At 42.1% G+C, this 24897-nt stretch overlaps 3 protein-coding genes across 5 annotated transcripts; 2 read left to right on the top strand and 1 right to left on the bottom strand.

Moving 5' to 3' along the window:
- Positions 1 to 536: 536 nt before the first annotated feature.
- Positions 537 to 3615, top strand: psmc3ip (PSMC3 interacting protein). Of its 2 annotated transcripts, XM_071925766.2 has the most exons (8): positions 537 to 597; positions 1639 to 1739; positions 1827 to 1916; positions 2050 to 2161; positions 2436 to 2581; positions 2715 to 2768; positions 3151 to 3210; positions 3359 to 3615. In XM_071925766.2, exons 1-8 carry the CDS (start codon positions 579 to 581, stop codon positions 3413 to 3415), a joined length of 639 nt encoding a protein of 212 aa, XP_071781867.2. In that variant the 5' UTR covers positions 537 to 578; the 3' UTR covers positions 3416 to 3615. The 2 variants fall into 2 exon arrangements, with proteins under 2 accessions (XP_071781867.2, XP_071781869.2); XM_071925768.2 differs by lacking the exons at positions 3151 to 3210; positions 3359 to 3615 and adding an exon at positions 2932 to 2984 and having other exon boundaries at positions 2715 to 2843.
- Positions 3616 to 3748: 133 nt separating this feature from the next.
- On the bottom strand, positions 3749 to 9906 carry mlx (MAX dimerization protein MLX). Its single transcript, XM_071925777.2, has 8 exons — positions 9847 to 9906; positions 8595 to 8631; positions 8335 to 8421; positions 7873 to 7982; positions 7646 to 7748; positions 6960 to 7059; positions 6045 to 6246; positions 3749 to 5895 (listed from the first exon to the last, which is right to left on the bottom strand). Exons 1-8 carry the CDS (start codon positions 9880 to 9882, stop codon positions 5839 to 5841), a joined length of 732 nt encoding a protein of 243 aa, XP_071781878.1. The 5' UTR covers positions 9883 to 9906; the 3' UTR covers positions 3749 to 5838.
- Positions 9907 to 11397: 1491 nt separating this feature from the next.
- Positions 11398 to 24897, top strand: fmnl1a (formin-like 1a). Of its 2 annotated transcripts, XR_013504973.1 has the most exons (26): positions 11398 to 12025; positions 16462 to 16545; positions 16920 to 17006; positions 17102 to 17175; positions 17333 to 17416; positions 17527 to 17670; positions 18644 to 18752; positions 19117 to 19193; positions 19276 to 19369; positions 19827 to 19901; positions 19999 to 20109; positions 20221 to 20370; positions 20503 to 20604; positions 20884 to 21484; positions 21655 to 21779; positions 21936 to 22138; positions 22285 to 22519; positions 22635 to 22703; positions 22787 to 22867; positions 22998 to 23127; positions 23217 to 23380; positions 23482 to 23583; positions 23681 to 23776; positions 24237 to 24351; positions 24495 to 24681; positions 24738 to 24897. XR_013504973.1 is itself a non-coding variant. In XM_071925715.2 (25 exons), the coding sequence occupies exons 1-25, from the start codon at positions 11840 to 11842 to the stop codon at positions 24557 to 24559; spliced, it is 3363 nt and encodes a 1120-aa protein (XP_071781816.2). In that variant the 5' UTR covers positions 11398 to 11839; the 3' UTR covers positions 24560 to 24897. The 2 variants fall into 2 exon arrangements, 1 of the variants encoding a protein (XP_071781816.2); XM_071925715.2 differs by having other exon boundaries at positions 24495 to 24897.

The raw sequence follows: 24897 nt of genomic DNA, 5'->3' as shown, positions 1-24897 counted from the left end.
AAAAGCAAGCGTTTGCAATCAGGGCCAACAACCGCATCTTTGTAATATACAGTATATTCTCTTATTAATGGTGAAATGCAGTGACGACAAAATAGTATTTCAAGTTAGTCATTCACTGTCATTTTTCAAATTTCGGCTTATTTAGTCAATTTACTGCATGAAATAAGAGTTTTTGCTGTGACGGTCCGAGTCGGAGCCTGTGTTTTTACTGTGACATGAGAGGAGGAAAAAACGAAGAGCTCTTACTCCGCCCCGATTTCCGGGTACCACAAACCTCATCACGAAGTGTGGCCGACGAAAAGGCAGGTATTTTCAGTTAAAACATCTTAGGTTTATTTGGAGCAAATACGCATAAAATTGAAAGTACGGTTAATAATATCCAGAGCTAAAAATTACGTTTTTAATTGGATGTTTTAGAGGCATGGAGGAGGGCGTGAGGGATAACGCCCACATTTGCCGACCTAAAAAACGGTTTTCTGTACTATCGAGTGAGCCCTCGTACCTAAAACATAAACGATCTTTTCTGTGACGCATATTCCGCGCGAAACTTGGCTGAGTTCGAGTCAAAGTCGAGGAAAATGAGTAAGAAGGATAACGGTAAGTTTCAAGTTAGTTAGTTAGTTAGATGTTTGGATATAGTGACTGTAGATAGCCAGTATTGTTGACATTGTTATCCAGCTGACAACGTTCGTTAGACTTTACAGCTAGCAGACAGTATTCACTGAATGAAGCGATACTAGCTAACGTTAGCCAGACAGCCAACAAGGTAAGCTAGCTCCTCTCAGGTAAGGACCCCAAATATATCCACGTTTCACCACGGAGCCAGATTTGATGTTTTAAAGAACCGAATCTGGGGAGATTTGTGTTTGATATAATTTAGAAAAGAACTGCATAACTTGCAGTTGGGGAGATCACAGTGGGGAGAATGAAACCTGTGATCAAAATAGTATTTATTTTCTTCTGTCATTGGGCTAACAATGTGGGACAAGCTGATATCAACACAAGAACATGAATTATGAATCTCTTACTTAATGTTATGCCTTTAGCGCTAGGCAGTCAAAAAATGTTAATGTTAGTCCATCAGGAATTTGTTTTCTTAAAATCACCAAAAGTTCCAAGTTAACGCTTTAATGTTAAAGTATGATGTTTATTATATGAATGATATGAAAATATTATTATATGTTAAAATGTCGTGCTTGTCTGGTGAACTGACACAGACTCTCTCTGTGTGTGTAATGTTTCTGAGCATAACTGTTGGCATCCCTCATACTGTATTATCTGATTTTATTTTTTTTTTATTATAAGCAAACACAAAATACAGATTGACAGGCAATTGAATTCAAAGGAAGAGTGACTACATCACAAAGTTTGTACATATTAACAAAATACAAAATCTCTCAATCAATTCCTTATCTATCAGAGTCTGATAGATAAGAAGAGTCAGAGTCTACATTTCAGATTTGTTCTTCAAAAGGCAGGAGGATCATATAACTTATCAAAGTGCTTGAGGAAGGTCACATTCGTATTGTTATCAATTAATCTCAAGGACTGTAAGAGGTGTTTGAGGTATATAAAATCTAAGAGTGGGGATCTTTTGTTTATGCTCATATTATCAGATTGTCCTGCTGTCATCCACAGGCGGGACGCTCATCCTTGCCTACCTGAATGAGAAGAACCGTCCCTACAGCGCCCAAGATGTCTTCTGTAACTTACAAAAGCAGCATGGATTTGGCAAAACGGTGAGGTTAAAACTAATCTGTAAAAATGCCGTGCGCGTTGACTTGAGCTACAGTTAATGATGAATTTGCCAATTCCTGTTTTACCAGGCGGTGGTCAAAGCCATGGAGCAGCTGGCTCTGGAGGGCAAGATCAAGGAGAAAATATACGGCAAGCAAAAGATTTATTTCGCCGATCAGGTTAGTCTGTCCATACATAGCTTAGTGTGGCCTTAAGGGAGTCGGCTCTGAAATAACACATCCCGTTTGTACAGCCGGATCCTTGGAGTAATGTTGTATTTTCAATTCAAACTGACCACAAACGTCCCCACAGGCTCAGTTCAAAGACGTGAATGATGCAGATCTGAAGGCAATGGACAGTCAGATCTCCGCGCTCAACACAGAGGTGCAGACCATCAGCCAGGGCTGCAGACAGCTGGATGCAGGTGGGTTACACTGTTTTCTGTGATGTATGGTTTCCAGATAGACAAAATTATTCTTCAAAGGTTGTTTTTTTGTGGTTTATCTTCGTCAAAGCTTACAGTGTCAAGATGTTTGCAGTGCACATTGTTGTAGGCCACGGGTTGTTGCGGTTTCATTAACAAGTACAGTAAATATTTTGGATGGGACTTCTCTAAGCCTGAGGCACCATGTTGTTTTTGTTGTACTGCCTTTTTTTTAAGGGGATGTTGTGCAATCTTGTGTAATCTGTGGTAACAGAGCTGAAGGAGCTCAGCAGCTCCCTGACTACAGAGGAAATGATGTCAGAGATCCGTGAGCTGAAAGCAGAGTGTTCTGGGTACAGAGAGCGTCTGGAGAAGATAAAGTCGGCCACAAACCACGTCACACCAGAAGAGAAAGAGAAGGTGGGGGAATGCACTCCTGCTTGTCAGTTAGAGTGAACCTTCATCTCAGAAATCTAGTAAAGATTGTTGTAATTTACCAATTCATAAAATGTAGTACATGTCTTATAGTATTTTCCCTTTTTTTTTTTTTTAGGTTTACAAAGATCGCAATGTTTACGTGAAAGAGTGGAAAAAGAGGAAGCGAATGGTGATGTATATTCTGACTACCCACTTACATTAAAATGAGGGCTAAACAATAAATGATGCATTAAAGTATTTTGCAGTTTTAGTTTACACAGTTACTTATTGTAGAATATTAGCATATTGGCAATTTAGAAAGTTAATTTCATTCAGAATGCCTGTTGGTCCAGATGTTGTTATAAAATGCAATACATATTTTGTTCCTTAAATCAAGACTAATATGACAAGTACATTAGTAGATAAAGAGTTCTTGTATTTGCCATAGACCTTCGTTTTAAATAATTTACATGATTACAATGTCCTTCTGACACAAACTAAGACAAACAAACGTTTATATGCTTTTTCTCACAACCAAATGTTCAAACTGCTTTGTGCTGTGCTTCTCTCAGGCATCAGACATGATGAATGCAATTCTGGAGGGATATCCCAAGAGCAAGAAGCAGTTCCTAGTGAGTTGAAATGCTACAATTCAAGCCACAACTTCATGCCACCTGCTTGATGGAAAATAATAGTATGATAGATATGGTTATTTTGTTTGTATGCTATCATTTTTGGTCACAATACTAATGAATGATGTTCCCGGTTCTCTCCTCACAGGAAGAAGTCGGTGTGGAGACGGATGAGGACTGTAAGGTGGTTGTACCAAGTACTTGACAGAACAGGAAAACTTGTTTTTAGTTGATTCATCAATGTAAGCCTATGTGGTGCTAAGCTGTGGAAATAGATTACATGTGTGAACTATCTATAAACCAGAGCAAGTACTTTATTTATAACTTTCAAGATTTTTTTGAGCAAATATCTTTAATATCTTTTTGAACAATGTTTAATAAAAGTCAAGACATGGAAAAACAATACATTTTGAAAGTATATGTATACAAAAATAGCTCAATCACCATCTGTTGACTGCATTTGCAAGACACCAACACTACATTACAGCATTAGACAGCACAGAGATTGTCATCTCCCAAATAATATCTACTCAAAACATTCCCTTTTTTAAAGCCTGAACATAAAACCAATGATGTCCTGAGCTCACGGTGAAAATCTCAGCAAATTATTCATTACACCTTTGACAGTTTTACATAGTTTGTTGTTCTGCTTATAGTTTACATGTCACTGAAATGTAACGTTTCAAGTCTGTCTTGGTGCCAATGTTTGAAAACTGCATTTACAGACTTGTAACGTACAAAGCATGGACAGTCGTTCACAATTTTCAGTTACTTTGTGGGTCTTTGTCCCATTTTCACTTCACCTTGTTGATCATCCCATTGTACATTCTGTCATTGAATATTTCTAACAGTCAGAGTTGTAAAGACTTTAAATGTTCCTGACGATAACTTTTGACACTGAACTGTGAACAGAATGTTGCTCCAATAAAATCACCAAACTCAAAATCTTCCTCCATTATTTCTGAAAACATGTAAGAGGTTTCACAGGAACACTGGCTGTAAAGATGGAGACCTGAGACCTTGTCCAGCTCTTGGATTTTTACCTCATCTTCTTATTTCCACATTTTATTTTAGGTAAATTAAACAGCGAGGACAACAGTTTCATACATTTCTTCACAGTGTTGACTTCACTCTTAGGATGGTGATATACTAGGCAAATTTTTGAGAATTATTAAAAGGACAACAGGCAACAAAACGAGACAGGTCAAAAGTCAATCCTGCTCAATCCTACATCGTCTGACAGGACATTTTACGCGGTGGTGTTGAAAATTCACATGTGGTGCTGCGCCATACTGCACCGTTTGGAACGACCCCTCCCTGATCCTAACATGAGAGCCAGTGACAAAGTAAATGCAAAGGCTGTCATTTAGCATGTTGGCATTAAAACCACTGCATCAACAGAAGAAATTATGTTGAGTGTTGATTAAAAAAATAAATTAATTCTCTGCCCATTGATGAGCAAACTGCAATATGAAAGGCGTGTTCTTGACATCTCAACACTTTCACATTAAACATTGCACTCTGATCAAACCGGTGGCACATGCACTTCCTATTCCATAACTTTCACAAGTTGTTTTTTAGTCTTGTTCAAATTAACAACTGAATTTTGCAGGAAAACAAGGCGTACTTTCGTTTTACGGCCAGATTAATCCTACCTCTGCTTGATAACTGACTCCTACCTTTGAGCACTGTCAACTGGAGAAGTGGTAAATGTGCACAAAGCAGGTGCAAAAAATGTCAGAGCTCAAGCCATGGCTGCAAAGTCAGCTGATATTTAAGTCTTGGTTCAAACAACAATGCAAGAGTCATTATTCATGAACCTGACTCTTCAGTGAACACTGAAAATTACGTGTTCGTCACAGCAACTCTTCCACCGAACTGGTACGAGTTCAACACGACAAATTTTTTCCATGTAGGCTAGACTATTTTTTTTAGATGTGATTGCCCATATTTAAACGCTTTTTACATTTGCAATATGGTTGAATTATTTTGTCAATGATCCTTAAATTTTAAACCTTTATGCCGCCTACATTTCAGAAGCAAAATTGTCAATAAAATTGTTGTCCTTGAACTGAATCTATAAGGAGGAGACTCTTGGTTACAAAACCTCCCATTGGCTATGGCTTTGATTTGTCTGAACAGAGGCAGCGCCGTGGCTCCTGCAGACAGTGACTACATTAAGATGCAGGCTACAGTTGTATTTTGTCTACCCAGTGCATCTAAAGCATTCAGTTGCAAACTCTTGATGTCATTTTGACAATATTTTGAGCTCCTGTGTTAGATGAGAAAGCTTTCCTGCATTTCCTATCAGAATAGTGGTAAGGAACATGACTAGTCAGCAGAGGCTGAAATATAATCATGCTATGCGTTTATGTAAACTGTCATGGGCTCTTTCTCACACATATAACCACTCAATCCAATGCAACATTTCATCTCCACCAACGGTTTGGGTTGAGGCAATCCAATTGCAGCCTGCAAGTCACTGATGGGCTGAAGTGAGTGTAAATACTGCAGTGTGGCCTGAGGGCGACAGAACTGGCTGAGTGAAGTTTTTACCGCACCCTGAGTGGCCAGAGTAAACCCAGAGTCAATTTCTGGGAGCGAGTTGGGTCCAGAGGTTGTACAGGATCAATACAGCTGGCCGTTGAGCTGCCGGAGCACTCCAACAACAAACTCTCTCAGCGTCTAGGAAGGAACAGAGGAGGCACAGGTTAACCACACTGCCATAGTCTCTAAACATCTCAAAATGGACAAAGCAATGCTGGCCACTAGCTTCGGTACTAGTTATTATGGTGTTTGATCTGCTGTCCGCTGTGTGTGGAAATGTTCCTCACCTGGGGCTTGCAGTGCTCCTCGATCCAGCTGAAGACGCAGGCGGAGAGTTCTTGGAAGCTGCTCACTGAAACGGAGCTGCTGAAAGACTGGAACAGCGAGTCCATGATGCTCTGAAAGATGCTGAACTTGACCTGGTCAGATACCTGCTCCTCTCCCTGCTGTGGGTTGTTCTGGTGGGCCTTCACTATGTGCTCATAGTTCCTGTGATAAACCACAAGGCACTGGCATTATTACAATGCTGCAGAAGTTACAGTTTAGCTGCTACTGGTCCACAGAAACAAGTTTAAGTCAGAATGGGAGTAGTGGCCACATCTCTTCAGCAAAGAAATCCTAAACTCTCCCTACACCCTAAATGTATTGGTTGGCCTCTGCAGCTTCCCTACTTCTGAGAAGAGCTGCTACTTGATCCCCTAGACTTCCAGCAATTGAGCTAAGCTAACCATTCCCATACCTTCAAACTGCACAAAGAGACATAAAAAAGGCATCCGCGAGTTTGTCTGACTGTAGTAAGAAAAATAGCCCAATTCCCAAAAACCTGAACTATCCCTTTAAGCGCATTCTGATAACATAAAATATCCTAACGCGTAATTTTAAGTTCTTATACGTTATTTCCCTCAGCTTATGAATTTCATATGTGGAACAGCAGATCTCATATTGCCTCTACTATGTTCTGTGCCAGCATCAAACTCAGTAGGCCATCAGCTAAGAAATGCTTTCACTGCTTGTCTGGCACCAGAATTTCCATTTCCATGTATCTATTCATCTGTCTATGAATGCAAATGAAGCAAAATGTCTTTATGGGTTTCATCCTAAAGCAGGGAGAGCCTGTTTCACCAGCCACTGGGCCTTTGTTTTACACCAGAAAAGACACAACAGGGGGCTTGGCTGATAAAGTTTGTGAACCACTGTCTTACGTTTTCATGATCTTCAATGCCATCACTTCTTTCCTCAGCATGGACACTTCCTCCTCTTGCTTCTTCTTCTCTTTGTGAAGAAAATGGATGTAGTCAATGGCTGTAAAAAAAAAAAAAAAAAAAATATGCACCAGTCAGGGATTTACTGACTTACACAAGCATTAAAAAGGACTTGGTGGCAATTTTCTATTTTCCCAGAGGCGTGATCTCTCCACAGTCGTTTCCTGTATCTGGAAATCCTGTCATCTTCCCTTTTTCCATCTCAGTCTGTAAATTAAAGAAGACTGTAGAAACACTTTTGTGGGAACATTATTATAGTCCTTTTATAGCACTGTTATTGTATAAATTGTGCTTCACCTGTATACCCAATCCCACTTACAAGATGAAGTCCTGAGAGATGTATTTGGTTGTAATAAAGGGTAATCTTTATCCGTTCATATAGTTTTAGCACCCTGAAATAGATGGGCAATGTACAAAAAAGGCTGTAGTCCTTTATCTGTTCATCCAATACGGCAGAAAGATTCTTCCCAAACTAAAGCCGACAATCTTCATTCTAACCTTATAGTCACAGAGTTATTTAACATCCAAAGTAATCGTTGTAGGTAGCCAAAGCTTCAAACCATGTCACTGTCCTAATGCTTATGGATCTCATTGTATGTAGAGAGACACTATAAACCACATCTTACTTTTCTGCAAAATAGTAGCCTTGCTGATCTTCTGTGCTCCCACAGCAAATTCAGACTGCTGCTGGCAGGTTGGTACTATTGACTGGAGGTCATCATAGCCTTTCTAGAATAAGAGAGAAATCCATTCATGACTACAGGGAAAATGGAAATCTAAAAATACGATCCAATTCTAAAACTTTTCCAAAATGATTAGACATACGTCCTACCGCTGTCTACTGTGGCCTTACCTTGATAGCATCCCTACGTTTCTGCTCAGCCTGTGTGTGCGCTTGTCTCCGCCGGTCTTTATAGGAGTCTTTATATGACGTCTCATGCCTGTAGTCACTGTCTTCATCATCTGTACCAGAGAGAAGCAAGACACTGATGAAGAAACGTGCTGCTGAGCTCAGACCGTGACAACACTAAGAATAACTGTGCTCAATGACAAAAGCACATTCAAAAGGCAAACTGAACTGGGTCACTTGGAAATTAAATTTGAAGGCATTAAAAAAAAATAATGTAAAAAAGTGTGAGAGACACATAATAAAGCCTACAAGTGCATGCATTTTTATTAAATCATTAAATTTCTTCAGGCAGTCGCACAAACAATCTGATTTATTTCCAACATTTACGTCACTATCTAAAAGTAGCACAAATTCTGACATTTTCTATGACTGTCTGTCAAATTCAGTGCATTACCAACATGATACCTGTATTTGGTACTGAGGAGGCACTTGTCGAGCCGATGCTGTTGGCTCTGGAGACAACGGTACCCTTTCTTGTCTCAGTAAAGAAACCTACAGGGGAAGGAAGATGTCAAAATAATTTCATTGTGAGACGCAAAACCAGACACAGCTTGACAGACAGATCCCTGAGACCAGAAACTCAAGGTTGACATCACATAGTATAAATATTGAATGACATGACAGCTGATTTCCAACACTGGGAGTTGAACTAACTAAATACTCACTGTGGTCAAAGCCATTGTCGCTGAAAGCACCGTCAGTCTGCAGAGCCATCACCAGACAGTAGAAGATGTAGAGAGGAGAAAACAGAGAGACTGAGAGAGTGGAATAACAAGGGAAATGATGCTGCCTTAACTACTTCAACAATAGACCAATAGCCAGCCTGACACAGGTAGTCTAAACCCCCACTGACAATTGTCCTGATTTGGCTAAATCAGGAATGACCTGTGCTTTCAGCATAGGCCCTTTGTCTAATCTAGGACACACCACATGACAGCAGTGGTTCCGTTTAGGTCCGGGGTCTCCAGGGGTCCCTGAGGGGTTCCAGGGGGTCCCCAGAAAAATAACGAATAGTTTAATCACACCATTATGCCATTCACTAGAAGCTGAATGGTATAAGTATACACAGAGTGTATATAAATAAAAATAAACTTTTCTGAGGTTAGGTATGTAGGTCTATGTGTCTAAATGAGAGAGGGGTTAGGTGTGTGTATGTGGGTGTTGTCCATATTTCCTTATATCATCGTATTTTATTATTGTATTACTGCGTTATATTGCTATTTTGTAAACATGGCATATTTGTACTTGCCCTCAATATGTTTTCCCTGTGTAAATAAAGGTTACTAATACTAACTATCTGATCAGAGGTTTCACTCCCCCCGTCATCTCCCTACATACAGCCGAGACAACAAAAACACAAAGACAACAAAACGTCCCAGATGAGGATCCCTGAGACAAACCCCTTTATCAAATGGGGGTCTGAAGTCTACAGCATCTCTATCTGGGGGTACTTGGGGGGCAGGGCTGATGTACGACACCACACCACACCACAAACCACACTAACACCACCACAACTAAGGTTAAGGCAAAGTGACACATCCTTCTTTGTGACAGCTGCATTTTCCTAACTAGCTAATTAGTGGTCAGCTACAAACACACGGAGATAATGAGGACACAGCACGTCATGTGAAGTTTCAGTCAATGCTCTTGACAAGGCAAAGTTGACCAAGACACTTTCTTACCTCACATACGCCTAACTTTACTGTTGCTGCCCTTTAACAAAGTTAATGTTACAGCACTGCAACGTTAGCAAAAGTTAGCTAGCTAACGTTAGCTGACAAGCTAACAAAGCTCATCTGCTCGATAGCACAACTTCAGCTGCTTGTCATCGACACAGTGTTCATCACAAATCACCGCTGTGACACATCAAATGAACATAACATTTAAAGAAAATGATGAAGTTAGTAAGCTACTTACTTTCCAGTGGTCCTCTGGCGACGTTGGATCCGTCATCTTGGAATGCTAGTTAACTACTTGTGCTGCCTTCACGTGCTCCTCGTAAACTCCTACTTAAAAGACTTATCGGGGTTCAAGTGTTTTTGGTCGAAAGTACTAACACTAAAACTACAAAAAAATTAGAGATTTTTTTTTTAAATTTTAGAACTCAAGTGGCACCTGGCTGTAGTGGCAGAATGAAGAAGATAAATTCACATCAGGCGTGCAATTGTTATTGTAATTATTAACCAAAATTTGCTGTAAACATCACTTTAACCAGCACATTTTGGCACGTCATCCATGCTCCCCGCCCCTAAACGTCACAGACGACAACTTGGATATCACCGGATAACTCCGGCTTTTCCCAGTCGTATGTACCACTGTGTTGGGTCGGTAACGTGCATTCACCTCACAATTACAATATTTCCGACAACACTTGAAGGCATCATAAACAACAAGGCGAAAGTGAAAGTGCGCCCGCTGCTGGGCGCAGCGTGGCATTGGTATCAAATAACAGTTTTTATTCATTCAAATAGCTGTTATTGGTCAGATTTTTCCTGGTAGTAATGTTCAGCCAAGTTAATCAATAATAAATAATTTGTTATTCTCAGAGTTATACCTGGACACATAATACCAACAGGCACTGGCACTCCCTGGGATGATATGTTGCCTCAAAGTGTTGTTTGAAATATAGTACTTAGGAGTTAAAGTGCACATGAATGATCCATCAAAGTGATAAATACAACTGGGAAAGTTGTAGTTGTCTATGCTACCAAAGTTGCAGAGAAATGATGTTTTGGGGGCATCAGTCTGGCGGGCACAGAAGCCATGTCAGCAACTGATGATAAAAGTAATGTATTCTACTATGATATGTAGCTTTTTTCTATTTAACTAATTAAAATACCAATTACATGCCTGATGCACACTTTCTCCTCTTCATTCTGCTGCTGTTTTGATTTATGATTTCCAAACAGCAGGAATCAGGAATTCACGAGGAGACCTTGAAGGCAGCAGCACTCCCTGTAGGAGTCGGCTTCAAACACAGTGTGACGCTATTGGACAATCCTCTCTGCCTTACCCAAAGTGCACCTCACCTGACACAAAACAACACACAAACAATTCAGTCACATGTGAATGGAAATGGTCAGAATTACTTAGGCTAAATGGAAAGGAAGTTAGCTCCAAGAAAATTAATAACTTTTATATTTCAAAGCAGGTGGATTCATGGTAAAGGGAGGAAAAGTTGTCTCAGTGAGTTGCTTTTCTTCACCTTACGTTTGTGTAATGCCTGCATATCTGTGTCTCTCATCCTCGGACACTGTCACTGCTCTCTCCCGTCCCCACACCTCACCTCCATCCTCCTGCCATGCGCCCTGCCTGTACCGCGTTCATCTTCCGCCCGGCCCTCTCCACCCCCAGCCTCTGTGTGTTTGCTGCTACCTCGTACAGGAAGTTACTCTTCTGCTTTTGTGCTGCTGCGGTTTCTGTCTGTGCTGCAGTGTGTGTCAAAGTCCCCAACTTCTTCCTCTCGCAGCCCTCTGTGCTGATCTCACCAGAGGAGTTCTCGGTCAACTGGTGTAAAGAGCAGCGAGGGAAGATAGAGGCGGGTCGTTTTCAGAGTGCCATAACAGCAGGCACTTTCAAGGTTTGTTAGGTTGTGAGAGAGAGGGACAGGTTGAAGAGAGGACAGACATGAGGGTGAGCAGCCTTGTTTCGTCAGCCTCCCTCTCCTCAGGACCGAGGCAGATGCAGTAGGCCGGTGGCTTGATGTTGCTCTCACTGAAAGGCCAAAGGGCAAAAAACAGAGGACGTGGTTTGATTTAGGCCTGCTTGCGATTTTTACGATTTTTTTCCTCGCTGAGTTTTGGAGTGTTTGTAGAGTCGCGGGCTCGCTCTTGTTTTCGGAATACACCGAATTCTCAGGAGAGGGAGTTTACCTCAATCTTTCCTCCTGGATTACTTGTGGAGATTAGTGATGGGGAATGTGGCGTCAGGGGGCATGGAGCAGGAGCAGGCCGAGGGCCGGGAGGCCAGGAACTCAGTAGGGGCCGGTTCGGGCATGAGCGACCCCACGCCGACCCTGCAGAAGAAGCAGCCGGCTCCCCCCAAACTGCCCATGCCCCCAGAGGAGGAGCTGGAGGGGCGCTTCAACGTGGTGCTGGTGAGTGAGCAGAGAGGAGGGCAGAGGGCACACACCCTGCACAACACATGACAATACAGACTTCATACACTTGCTATATTTCTTGCACAATGCCAGTTAGGTATTTACATGTAGAGGCTAAGAAGATTATGAAGGTACACATGGCAAAGAGGCTAAGAAAAAAACATACATCAAATTTATCAGTTTACAGCTTATAATAAGTAGCAAGTACTCTGATTTGTGTCTTGAGCATTTTTGCACTCTGACTATAGTGATTTGAGCTGCCAAACACCAATTTGACTGAACACACAGGACATTACGTTAGCCTTTTTTTCCCATTGGCAATCTCATCATAGTCTTTTAAGATACTTGGATCCAGAGGGCAGTGTGTCTGGTGAGCTCAGAGAGCCACTTAACAAGCCATCTGAATGGCACAAGATCTAGCAAGGAGTGATTTGACCTGTCACTTTGCCCAATGATGTTCGCACAAAAGTGGAGTGGAAAATTGGTAGTAGCCAGTGGAGAGTAGTGGAGATAAGTCATCAACAAACTGACCAACAATTGTGGTCGGCTTCATCAAATTGGCTTGTTTCATTCACTCTTGTTCATTTGAAAGCGTCTGTTGGAGCTGCCTGGGCAGCTGGCCCCAAGAGGAAGTTGAGCAACACAGTTTACATGAGAAAGACCATAAGACCGGAAGGCAAAATGTTTCATCATTATTTCGACATTTTTGCAACAACTTGGAAAAACATGCAGCCTGATGAAGGTGATGAATATTTTAAGTATTCAAAATAAGGCAGGCTATCAAAACCTATGTTATTTAGTGTCAGGGATGACAAAGCACTTGAATCTGACTTTATTTTTGATACATTATTTTTAGATGTGGTGGAAAAACACCAAATGGAGTGGAATACCAATCAATTTAAGAATCTGATTTTTATGGTTTAGGATAGTCTAACTCGTATTAACAAACAGAAATAACCAAGAGAACCAAGGCTCTAAGCTGTTACGTCAGGCTGACAAATAGCCTGCAGCTGCTCCATTAACATCGATTAGAAGTTTGAGAATGTGAACTCATAAAAAAGTTTGTCTGAAGTTTTACATCGAAATTAGATTTATATATTTTTTATTTTATACGGTGCTGCTGTAGCGCTGCTATCTGCTCCCTCGCAGAAAAATAAAACTTCACCATCTTTCCATATGGTGCTTTGGTGTGACATCACAGGTTATGAGTGGGACAAAATCTCCTCTTCTGTCTCTTGGCTATGGGAGACAATAATGAATGTTTTCAAAAGGAGACACACAGGATGAACTGTCCAAGGAATCTGAGGATGTATAAAACATTTCTCTCTGACAAAACTGATCTTTAAAGGTTAGCTCCCACTTGCGAGCTCAAACTCAAACTCACCTTTATCTGACTTCACCTGTTAGCTGATCAGTTCAACCAGGAGAACTAATTAGTGACATTCAGCAGGTTGTTGTCAATGTCTGCAGACACAACAGCGCTGAAGCAGGAGCCACATAAAGAGAACAACAACAGCAAGATGTTTCCCCTTTAGAGGATGGTAACTAGAAAGAGTATTGGCCAACAACTTTACTTTTTTTTGTCTTAGTAACCTTTTCTGAGTGTGAGAGTCCCTTTGTCTGAGAAATGATCCTTATTTAAACTGACAGTAGTGGCATTTGCTGTAAAAGAAAATGAAAAGTTGGCAAACAGTTTTAAAACAGCATCACGCCTTCTCAGGATTCTCTCTCATTAAGTATTTTTTTCCTTTCCAATATAATATAGGTACAAAGACAATCAATAATAATGTTCAAAATATTCTAAAGTAATATATACATTCCGAAAGTGTCCATAATTCTAAAATTTACCTCAAAATTCCCAAAGTTGTATCAAAAATCCTGAAAAAGGGGAAAGTTTCTGGAATTTCACAACAATCACAACTGACAAAAGTTCATGTCTGACTCATCGCTAAACACTTTCTTCTCCTAAATATCATCCACCAACCTTTTCATTTACACTCAGATGACAAACCCTTTGTTCCTCTGAGAATGCACATGTCATCATGCTTGAAGACACGAGTCACAAAGCGATTTCATTTTTGTAATCATCATTACGGTTTTGGGGAAACTATTTAGGAATATATGTGTGACAGATTGTGCAGATCCTCTCTGAAACTGAACCAGTGCGGCCTCTGCCTGTTTCCTGCCCTGCAGTCCCTCTGCGTGATGTGAGAGTATGACCTCACTTCCCCCTTCACCAAATTCCTATTAATCTAAAATCTAAACACACATCATCCTGTGCCATCTGTCCCTAACTGTGTATAAGAGGCACGGCAAGAGAGAGAGAAGTGATCATGTTGAATTGGGAGTCCAGATTTTGAGTAACTCAGCCAGGACCTGAGAATTGGACTTCCCCTTAGTTTCTACACTGTCTCTCTAAATTGTGACACCCTTGATGTTCATGTCAGTCAATGCAAATGAACATGCACACCAGTCTTACTGTGTTTTTTCTGTTATAAGTGTTGTCCTACAAAAACCACCATGGGACCCCTCCCTCACCCCACCAAACACAAACCTGTTACTCCCCAGCAAGGCAAGAGGCCATTTCCGTTTTTTCTTTCTTTTTTCTTCTTTTGTGTGAAAAACAAAACCACAAACTGTTGCTTGAGCATGCACACTGTACAACCACACCCTCATTGGTAGAGTCAAGATTCAAAAATGCCTTCTAATAACACCCAATGAAGAATAGGATTACATGCTCAATGCACATCAACAGTAGCCAAAGAGCTTTCAACTTTTGTTTTATTTAAAATCCATGTATAAAATAATCCTAAAGTTCTAAAAGGTAAACGATGATGCGATATGACATTTTCTTTCATTATTTAAGTTACTCATCAGAAAATGATCAAACATACTCCTTACCAAGAACAGTAACTTTTAGTAACAGATTCACACCAATTAAAAAAAGAATAAAACAATAATTTTAACAACATATTTTAGTGTAGGTCAGTCTCTCATAATGCTGGGTAGCAGTTCACGACCATGCATACTTGCGCTAATTTTGTCTTAAACCTATGTACAGTTGAGATTACAGGTAACTATCCCAATAAACATCAACACTGAATGTCTCATTAGGGTGATTGGCTCAAAGCAGAACAGCTTGAGTGGCCTTTGAGATAGATTTTAAGTCTATTTGAAGGATACAACATCTTTCTTCCCCGAGAAATTCCTTCATTTAGTCCAGAATCTTCCATAATTGTTCAATTGGGTTGAGCTCTGGTGAATGGGACAGCCATAGTACGGTTTATATTGTTTCCACATTCATTAAGCCATTCAATGACTTATGACTCATTCCCTTTGGATGGGGGCGCTGTCTCTAAATACATTACACATTACATGTCACGCCTCACCATAGGAAGAGAGCGATTACTCAGAAATGGCATTTATAGGCAGAGGTTGAGTCGAGCTAAACCCACGAAAATCGCCCCACCTGCTTTCAGTATATAGCCGCTCAAACTATATTCATTTGCATAGTTTCTGATTTGTTTTTTTTTTTTTTGTTTTTTTTTTGTGAAGGTGGGGGGTTCCTGAGATCCGTGCAAAGTGCTTCATAAAGTGAAGAGCAGCTTATAGAAATGTGCGTGACAGTACAAACTCATAATGAAAAGAAAAAAATCTAGCATGTGAGAGTATTTAGTTAAATGTAGATAATTGAATTTGACTATTTTTTGATGAGTGAATGATGAAAGGTTTTGACTTCTGCATTATTTGCCGCACCACACCATTCTTTATGAGTGTTAGAACTTTTATGATGATCTCTCTTTAAGTCAAGTTTGTTAAAAAAAAAAAATGAATTGCTTAGTAGTGGAGTGGGTTCACATACATTTTCATGCCACTGTATGTGCCTCGTTTCATTAACCCAGGACAATCGTCAGTATGGGCTTCAGTATGGGCATTCTAGTGAGAATTTTTAGACTTAATTGTCACATACATATAGGCTCTGAAAGGGTAGATTCAATCATTTCTCGAAACGTTATGTACCAGTACAAAATTGTATTGTGTGTTCTGCAGCAGATCGTACCCATTGACAACCATCAATACATACATGTAAACACTGAGTCATCTCTGTGGTTCAGCCTGGCAGTTTCATCCTTCTGCTTTACTCTGAAGAAGCATTTGCGGTCTGATAACATTTGACATCACAGCATACGCAGGAGCGACGCTCAAATGACGATGTGGAATAATTACGTGCTGAACGGCAGTAGAGGCCTTAACATGAAATGCAGAACAAAAAGAATCCTTAAGCTACAACCTGACAATTATGTGCCAGAAATAATAAATACATATATATAATATTCCTGCTGCATCCTCCCAAAATCACATTCTGAAGTACATAATCCAGCTGATCACTTCAGTTTCTGTAGGTTTTTACCGGCCTCTCTCTTCTCTTTCAGAGCTACATGAACTTGCCCCCAGATAAACTGAAGCTACTGAGTCAGTATGACAATGAAAAGAAGTGGGAGCTGGTCTGTGATCAGGTAAGAGCACTATTACCTAAAACGTAAAGCACTGATTAAGAGCTGGTTTCACATTTAGACCTTAACATACCATTATCTTATTAAGCTTTACAGTTCTGTTCACTGGAGCACAGTAATGAAACACTGTACTGCACTGTACATTTACATAAAACTCCCAAATGGATGTGTGGTACAGAGCAGAGCGCAGTGTAAAACCCTGCAACAAGACTCTTGTGGTGGCAACGGATGCCTTAGAGGCGTCGGCATGGAAACAGAGAGCGGTTTGTGGCCGTTGTGTTTAATAGCACAAGCGATGCTAACTATAGACACTGTGCACTGCTAGTTCTGTCAAATGCAAACTTTGACCTTGTCCTCTGTGACGCCGTCTGTCCCAGGAGCGCTTCCAGGTGAAGAGCCCCCCCTCCACCTATCTGACCAAGATCAAGAGCTTCTACCACGACCAAGGAGGGGTGCCACGCAGGGTGGGTGCAAAACCTCACCTTGTTTTCATATTTAACACTTTTTAAGTCTTCTCAGTCCACAAAGGCTCATGAATACTGACTCTCTCTTGTTCCAGCTGAAGAAGCGGATCCAGGATGCCACCCAGGTCCTTAAAGACTTGGAGATTTCCCTTCGTACCAATCACATCGGGTGAGCATGTGAAGTCAGGATGGGCCCCACTGGTTTGATGCTTAATAGGCAGTTTGAGTCCAGTGTGCAGCAGAGCAAAGAAAACCAATCTGAGCACAGAATATATAGTACATAACAACAAAAATGTGCTCAATCCATTCTCTCTGTTTCTCTCTAGATGGGCCCAGGAGTTTCTCAATGAGGAGAATAAAGGTCTGGATATTTTGGTGGAGTACCTGTCCCATGCACAGAGCGATGCCACGTGAGTGCCAGCAGCATATGAACTCTCTCTCAGAAACCGGTGGCGCTTGTCCAGTAAAATGATACATATCTGTATGTATGTTCATCCTGTATGTATAAACGTTTCCGCAGGTTTGACACAGAGGGACTTGAGAATGGCGGCACACTGTCGGAGAGAGGAAAGCCTACAGAGAGGTCAATGGAAGACTTGAATAAGACCACCAGCAGCTCCCAGTCACATGGCATGAGCAGAGCGGCTCGGGCCCTGACTGTAAGGTAGGAACCTCCTGACATGAAGGATTAGTCAGGTACAGCAGCAAGGATCAGCGGAGTCAATAAGTTATGAGTTAGATTGATGTCCATAATTCACAAATGATCATATGAAGAACCCAAAGATGTTGTATACATGATGAGATTGTATACATAGTGAACTCTGCATTATGAATTCTGACCAAAAGGGAACTTTCAACTTCAAATGATTGCACATACAAACGTAAAACAGAATCATACAAGGGAGAAACGGCGTGATCACGGTGTAATGTCTCAGAGGGGCTGAACTGTGTCGAGCCGAACCTTATCTCTGTCTTTCTGCAAATCAGTCTTTTTAATTGCATATTCAGGCCCAGATCTACTAAATGTGTGTGGCTTCACTAATGCAGATGCACTCATAAAAAGTGATGGCTCTGATTAATTAACCAAATGTAGAAGCTTTTTGTTACTATAAAATATGCAGCAAATTGGGGGCGCCAACTAAATGTGTTTTTAACCTAATCAATATGCCTTTTCAGATGTTTCAGTGTTACGGAGATTAATTATATGACACTTTCTTTATTGCTCCCCACCTCATTAAATTTCACAGGTATTTATTTGCTAGACAGCAGTTCCTCTTGACATGGAGACATTGCCACCATGAAGAATACATTAATATTTCGCAGCCTCCTTCACACATATTCTTCGCTCATTTGTTGAGAAGTTCATTCTTTTTTTCCCCTTCCACCTGATGCCATGTTTCAGCTGTCAGACACGCACAGTGGAAGATCAAAACAGCGCCTGGGGTCTTGTTATAATTGGCTAACTACTAACTATGGTCAAACTCATTTGCATGACAGAATTGCAGACAGTTACAACCATTATTTTTGTACGTGGTAATAACTTGCACCCCTCTTAGCAGATCTGGGCCTCAGCATGTAACCATTTGCACGTCGTTTTTCTTAGCTCACGTCTCCCTATTCTTGTATTCCCTTTGCAGGTTAAGCACCACTCTGGTGAACAAGATTCATAAAAAGCCCCATTTAGCCACCCAGAGAGACGACGTGCATGTATGCATAATGTGTCTGCGAGCCATCATGAACTACCAGGTAGAGTCTTACACCCGGACTTCTTCCCTTACGCTGCAAAACCAATCCATCTGAACAAGTCATTCATGTCATATTCAGTCATGAAATTAGATTCTTCCAGTGGGGTGACATAAGTCCACTTGTCTCCACTGCAGTTTCACTTGTTTCAGTACATTGTTTTCACTTGTTTGCTGGAAAAGACTTAATGTCAGATTAAATGACTTGCTGTTGATTAAATGACTTGTTTTTTGCAGTGTAGCTCTTCTCTGACAAGCCTACACTCCGACTACACACGGAAACAAAACACACAACACACATTTTCTGCACTTTTTTGAACACATCAGCTCTCTTGGGTCAGCTGCTTATGTTCTTCTTTTGCTTGCAGTCGGGTTTTAACCTGGTGATGACTCATCCACGCTGTGTCAACGAGATCACCCTCAGTCTCAACAGCAGGAATCCCAGGTAAGTGCATTTGTGTGAGTGTGTGTGTGTGTGTGTGTTATCCATCTGTCGACCCATATCTTACCCCCCTCCTCTGTGACAGGACCAAAGCCCTCGTGTTGGAGCTGTTGGCTGCCGTGTGCCTCGTCAGAGGGGGACATGACATCATTCTCTCTGCCTTTGACAACTTCAAAGAGGTGAGAAGAGTTTATATTATTAATTTCATCACATTGCATGTTCCCATTTGACTGTTGCTCATTCAGTCATACCATTGTTCCAGACTTCCCCTCTCCTATTACTCATCTTATTATGACTGACACAGTCCACCCCTCACATGCACTGTGGTCATGTTTAGAACTCATGTAGAACTGAGTTGCGTGTGTCTGTGTATGTGTGTGTGTGTGTGTGTGTGTGTGTGTACGTGCATGTTGGAATTCTAAACACAAGTACAATGAAGAACTACGAAATATACCTGATGCATGCATTGTTGAAAAGGTTGCCACATGTAATGGATATCAGTTATCAAAAAACAGTCTGCGTTTATGGTCAGAGTAAGTCGGGCGACCTGGCTGCTTACGCCCCCATGTGGGCAGCAATGTAAATGAATATTCCTGTAAACATTTAGATATGTCTATGCCTATCCTCTTATCTTAGGTGAGCAGAGAAAAGAACCGCTTTGAGAAACTGATGGAGTACTTCACCAATGATGACAGCAACATCGACTTCATGGTAGGTCCACAAACTTACTATCTGCCTGATAGTTTCCCACATATACTGAGAGGCTGACTGGTAATTAATTGCCGTATGTGATTGCCTCCATCTTCAGGTGGCTTGCATGCAGTTCATAAACATCGTGGTCCATTCAGTGGAGAACATGAACTTCCGGGTCCATCTGCAGTATGAGTTTACTCACCACGGATTAGACCAGTATCTGGAGGTAAGCAGGGTTTTTTGCTGTTTCACAAGATGGTTGAGCGATCAAGTCCCTAATTGACTTGACTCGTGCTATGATACTTAATGTGTGTGTGTATGTGTGTGTGTGTGTTAGAGTCTGAAGCTGACAGAGAGTGAGAAGCTGCAGGTCCAGATCCAGGCCTACCTGGACAATGTGTTTGATGTAGGAGCCCTGCTGGAGGATGCTGAGAACAGAGGAGGGGTGCTGGAGCATGTGGACGACCTGCAGGAGCACAACTCACAGGTCAGCCATGAATACACAGACCAAATGAAAAATGAAAGAAATCGAGATAAAGGAGAGGCAAATTCCTGCAAATTGTCCATGATGGTGTAGGTTGTTAAATGCTGTTGGTGTTGTTTATGTGTTGTGTTGTAGCTGAGTGCCAGGCTACAGGAGATTGAGAGTCAGACTGCAGAGAGAATGACTGAGCTAGAAACTCTGCTCATGCAGGCCACCAAGGAGACTGAGCTGCTCAAGGTAAGTACTGCCCCATGACCTGTACATGGTTTAATGAGATTAATTAGCCAAGAGAGGTGCACCACTCTTGCAATGATTTACTGAAATCAGGTTAAAATGATGGCAGTTGACTTTATTTCAATAAGTCATCTTTTTAATTTAAAAATTCAAAGATAAGAGAGTATTTGCACCTATCTTCTCAGATGAATCTCCTCCTGCTGTTTAAACACGAAACTTCCTTCTTGTGGAGATAACTTATGTATCTATGTGTGTGTGTGTGTGTGTGTGTGTGTGTTACAGGAAAGCCTGCGAGAGTCCTGTTCCCAGGTCAGTACCCTGCAGCAGAGGGAGAGGGAGCGGGAGCTGGACAGGGAGAGGGAGCGGGACAGGGATCGTTTGACCCAGACTTCCCCTCTGAGCTCCTCAGAGCTGGAGCAGAAGGTCCAGGAGCTGCAGGACAAGGGTCTGATCCGGTTGGGACGCACCGCCTCGGGGGGTTTGGACATCCAGGTGGTGCCCGTCACCGTGGTCGAATACGTCCCGGCGCCGGCCTCTGATCCCCCCCGCCCCGGCGCCCAAGGCCACGATGCTCCCGATTCTGCCTCCTCAGCGTCCAGCCTCCCCGCCTCCGCCGCTCCGCCCCCTCCTCCTCCACCCCCTCCCCTGCCTGGTTGTCCAGGGGAGATTGCGTCTCCTCCTCCTCCGCCTCCACCTCCACCTCCACCAGGAGCTGGCGGAGCTGTCCCACCTCCACCGCCACCTCCACCTCCACCGGGGGCTGGCGGAGCTGTCCCACCTCCACCTCCGCCTCCTCCCGCTCCCGGAGGAGGTCTGCCACCTCCCCCTCCCCCGCCTGGCAGTGGACCCCCGCCTCCGCCTGGAGCACCCAATGCTCAGCCTGGTAAGGAGACTGACTGAGAAGGAAAGGGTTGACGATAGGCTCTAAGATGTACCGACAAGCATCATAAGTTGGAAAACAATCGCCTGTCATGCAATGGATTAGCAAAGATCTTACACCATTTGTCCTCTCTCTCATGTTCTCTCTCTTTGTATCACTCCCTCTTTCCTCAGGGTTTAAGAGCAGGAAGCCCATCCAGACCAAGTTCAGGATGCCATTATTAAACTGGCAGGCTTTAAAACCCAACCAGGTGTCAGGCACTGTCTTCAACGAGCTGGATGACGAGCAGATCTTAGGGGTAAGAGGGCCCACACTCCATTCTCTACATGCACTGTATATCCTGACAGAATACTGCAGTTTGATGTGAGAATACCCAACAACGATTTGTTTTCCCCCCTAACCCTCTCTGCTTCCTATCTCTTACCATCCACCTCTCGCTCTCTGTGTATATCAGGAGTTGAACATGGAGATGTTTGAGGAGCAGTTTAAGACCAAGGCCCAGGCTGCCCCAGCAGACCTGTCCTCTGTAAAGAAGAAGGTGGCCCAGAAGACCCCCAGCAAGGTGTCGCTGATCGAGCCCAACAAGGCCAAGAATCTGGCCATCACGCTGCGCAAGGGGGGAATGAGCCCGCCTGACATCTGCACTGCCATAGAGAGGTACGAACTTCTCTGACCATCTGCTGTATTGTTCCATCCATGTGTCTTCATTCTCTCTATTCTCCACCTGACATTTTTGAGACTCGTCCTTTGCGCTTTCTATCCTAACTGTCCAAATGTTACTATATTCACCACTCTCTGTCCAGGTATGACCAGCGGACTTTGACCTTAGACTTCCTGGAGTTACTGGAGCGGTTCATACCATCAGACTATGAAGTGAAGCTGCTGCTCAACTACGAGAAGGAGGGCCGTCCAATGGAGGAGCTGTCTGACGAAGACCAATTTATGATTCGCTTCGGGAAGATTCCTCGTCTGAGCCAGCGAATAAACACCCTCACCTTCATGGGCAACTTCCCGGAGACTGTCAAGCGTCTGCAGCCGGTCAGTTTGTCAAGCGGACTGTAACCGTTGGGAAGGCGACTTTTCAGTTGTGCGTGTGACTTGAGATTTAGGTTCTAAAACTAATGTATTTCTTTTGTTTTTTCCTCATCCACAGCAATTGAACTCGATCATTTCTGCTTCCATGTCCATAAAGTCTTCCGACAAACTGAAGAAGATGTTAGAAGTAAGTAAAAGAGACTACAGCGTGCAAATGGAGCATCCAAAATCTGTGAGTGTGTGTAAGTCATCTCATCTGTTCTCCTTCAGATCATTCTAGCCTTTGGTAACTATATGAACAGCAGCAAGAGGGGCACAGCCTACGGGTTTCGTCTGCAGAGTCTGGACCTTGTAAGTAGTCCTGCTTTTACATACTGACTCTTGCACTTCAAGACAAACATTCGGAGTACCTTAAAAACAATGAAAAACACCTTGAAATCCTTAAAAAAAAATCCACTCCATCATTGTCTTTACTTTTCAGCTGCTGGAGACCAAGTCCACAGATCGCTCCCAGACGCTGCTTCACTTCATCACCAGCATCGTCCAGGAGAAATACCCCGACCTGGTCTCCTTCTACTCAGATCTACACTTTGTGGACAAGGCTGCCCTCGGTACATACGTACACTCACACTATATAATTATGTAGTTTCGCTACTGTAAATCATTCATGAGATTAAACATATTTGTGTTTCTTTTTCAGTATCCTTGGACGGTATTCTTCATGATATCCGCTCACTAGAACGGGGAATGGAGATGACCAAGAAAGAGTTCCTGGTGCAGGACGACAGCCCGGTGCTGAAGGACTTCATCAAGACCAACTGTGATCTGTTGGAGTCTTTAGTCAAAGACAGCAAGACAGCAGTGGTTAGAGCACAATCCAAAACAAACTTTCATTGACACACCTTATCACACCTTCTATAAACAAACATGTCACATCTTCTCTCACTCTGTCTTTCTCCCTCCAGGAGGCGTATGGCTCTGTAGTGGAGTATTTCGGAGAGAACCCCAAAACCACACAGCCTTCCATGTTTTTCCCCACATTTGTACGCTTCATCAAGGCCTACAAGGTGAGGATGTGCGGTAGGTTTCTGATATTTATCCCTTACAATGTGTTCCAATGCTTGAATCATCCCAACTCTTTCCTGTGTCCCTGACTGAACCCAGAAAGCAGAGCAGGACAATGAGCAGAAAAAGAAAATGGAGAGTGAGATCAGTAAGGAAAAAGAATCACCATCTCCCAACAAGGCTGGGGCACAAAAGGTAGGAGATTTAAGGTCCACTCTTTATATAATCCCTATATAAATCATATATTAGAGATTATTATTGATTGGTTGTTGGTGTGTTATTATAAATGTACAGAAATACATTAGGGGTGTTCCTGACTAAAGAAACTAAAGAGTTTTTTTACTGCCATTTTGCAAAACCATCCTTGTGCAAATGACTTTAATCATACAAAGTAGCCATTTTAGATCTAACATTTATCAAAATCAGATGCATATTTCTGAATATTGCTGTGATGCCAGAGATGCACACAATTAAAATTTTTCAGGAAATACCTCATATTGCCCCAAATTATCATCTAAAACAACAAGTGTCCCCCAAACGTTTCACTAAAACCCTAATGACTCACAACTCGACTAATGGACTATCAAGGCCCAAAAATGCCTGATTAGAAATATCTAGGATTATAATCGGCTGTTATTTTTTGGACCGTTGCCAGTCGCCTATGATGCCCAAGATGCCCCAGATGGACCTGATAGCGGAGCTGAAGAAGCGGCAGGTGAAGCCCCAGGTACGCGAGGGGAAGGATGGCGCTCTGGAGGACATCATCACAGGTAAATGTAATGTGACACTTCCCGGAGGAGCCAGATGGGGATGTATTAAATGTGTGTGTGTTGTCATGTTTGATGTTTTACATGCTGTGAGCTCCTGAAACTCTATCTTTAACCTCACTAAACCTGTCTGTGTTCCGCCTCAGATTTGAGGAACACGCCATACAGGCGGACAGACGGCCGGTGGCCGGCACAGCGCCAGGACACCTGAGCCGCTTCTGCTCCAAGACTTTTCATAACGCAACTGGAATCACACTTAAACATACAGAGAAGAGAACGAGCATAAAAAAAATGTTCTGTACATATATAAAATTACATAACCGGTCTATGGAAGTAACTACGGAAGTTTCATTTTTCTCAAACATTTTTGCTCTGTAAATAGAATTGAGTAGAAATAATTACAAATTATTTGTAATGCAACAGTCCAAGACTTTGATTCCAAATCTTACTCAAATACATTTTTAATACTTTGTGTGGCTCCATATGGCTTTATATGTAAAACAAAATTTGTTGTTCTTACCTTTTAAAAAATAAAAAAAATATAAGATC

The sequence above is a fragment of the Centroberyx gerrardi genome, chromosome 7, assembly GCF_048128805.1.
Source record: "Centroberyx gerrardi isolate f3 chromosome 7, fCenGer3.hap1.cur.20231027, whole genome shotgun sequence".
Lineage (NCBI taxonomy): Eukaryota > Metazoa > Chordata > Actinopteri > Beryciformes > Berycidae > Centroberyx > Centroberyx gerrardi.
This window is presented reverse-complemented; position numbering and strand designations above follow the sequence as displayed.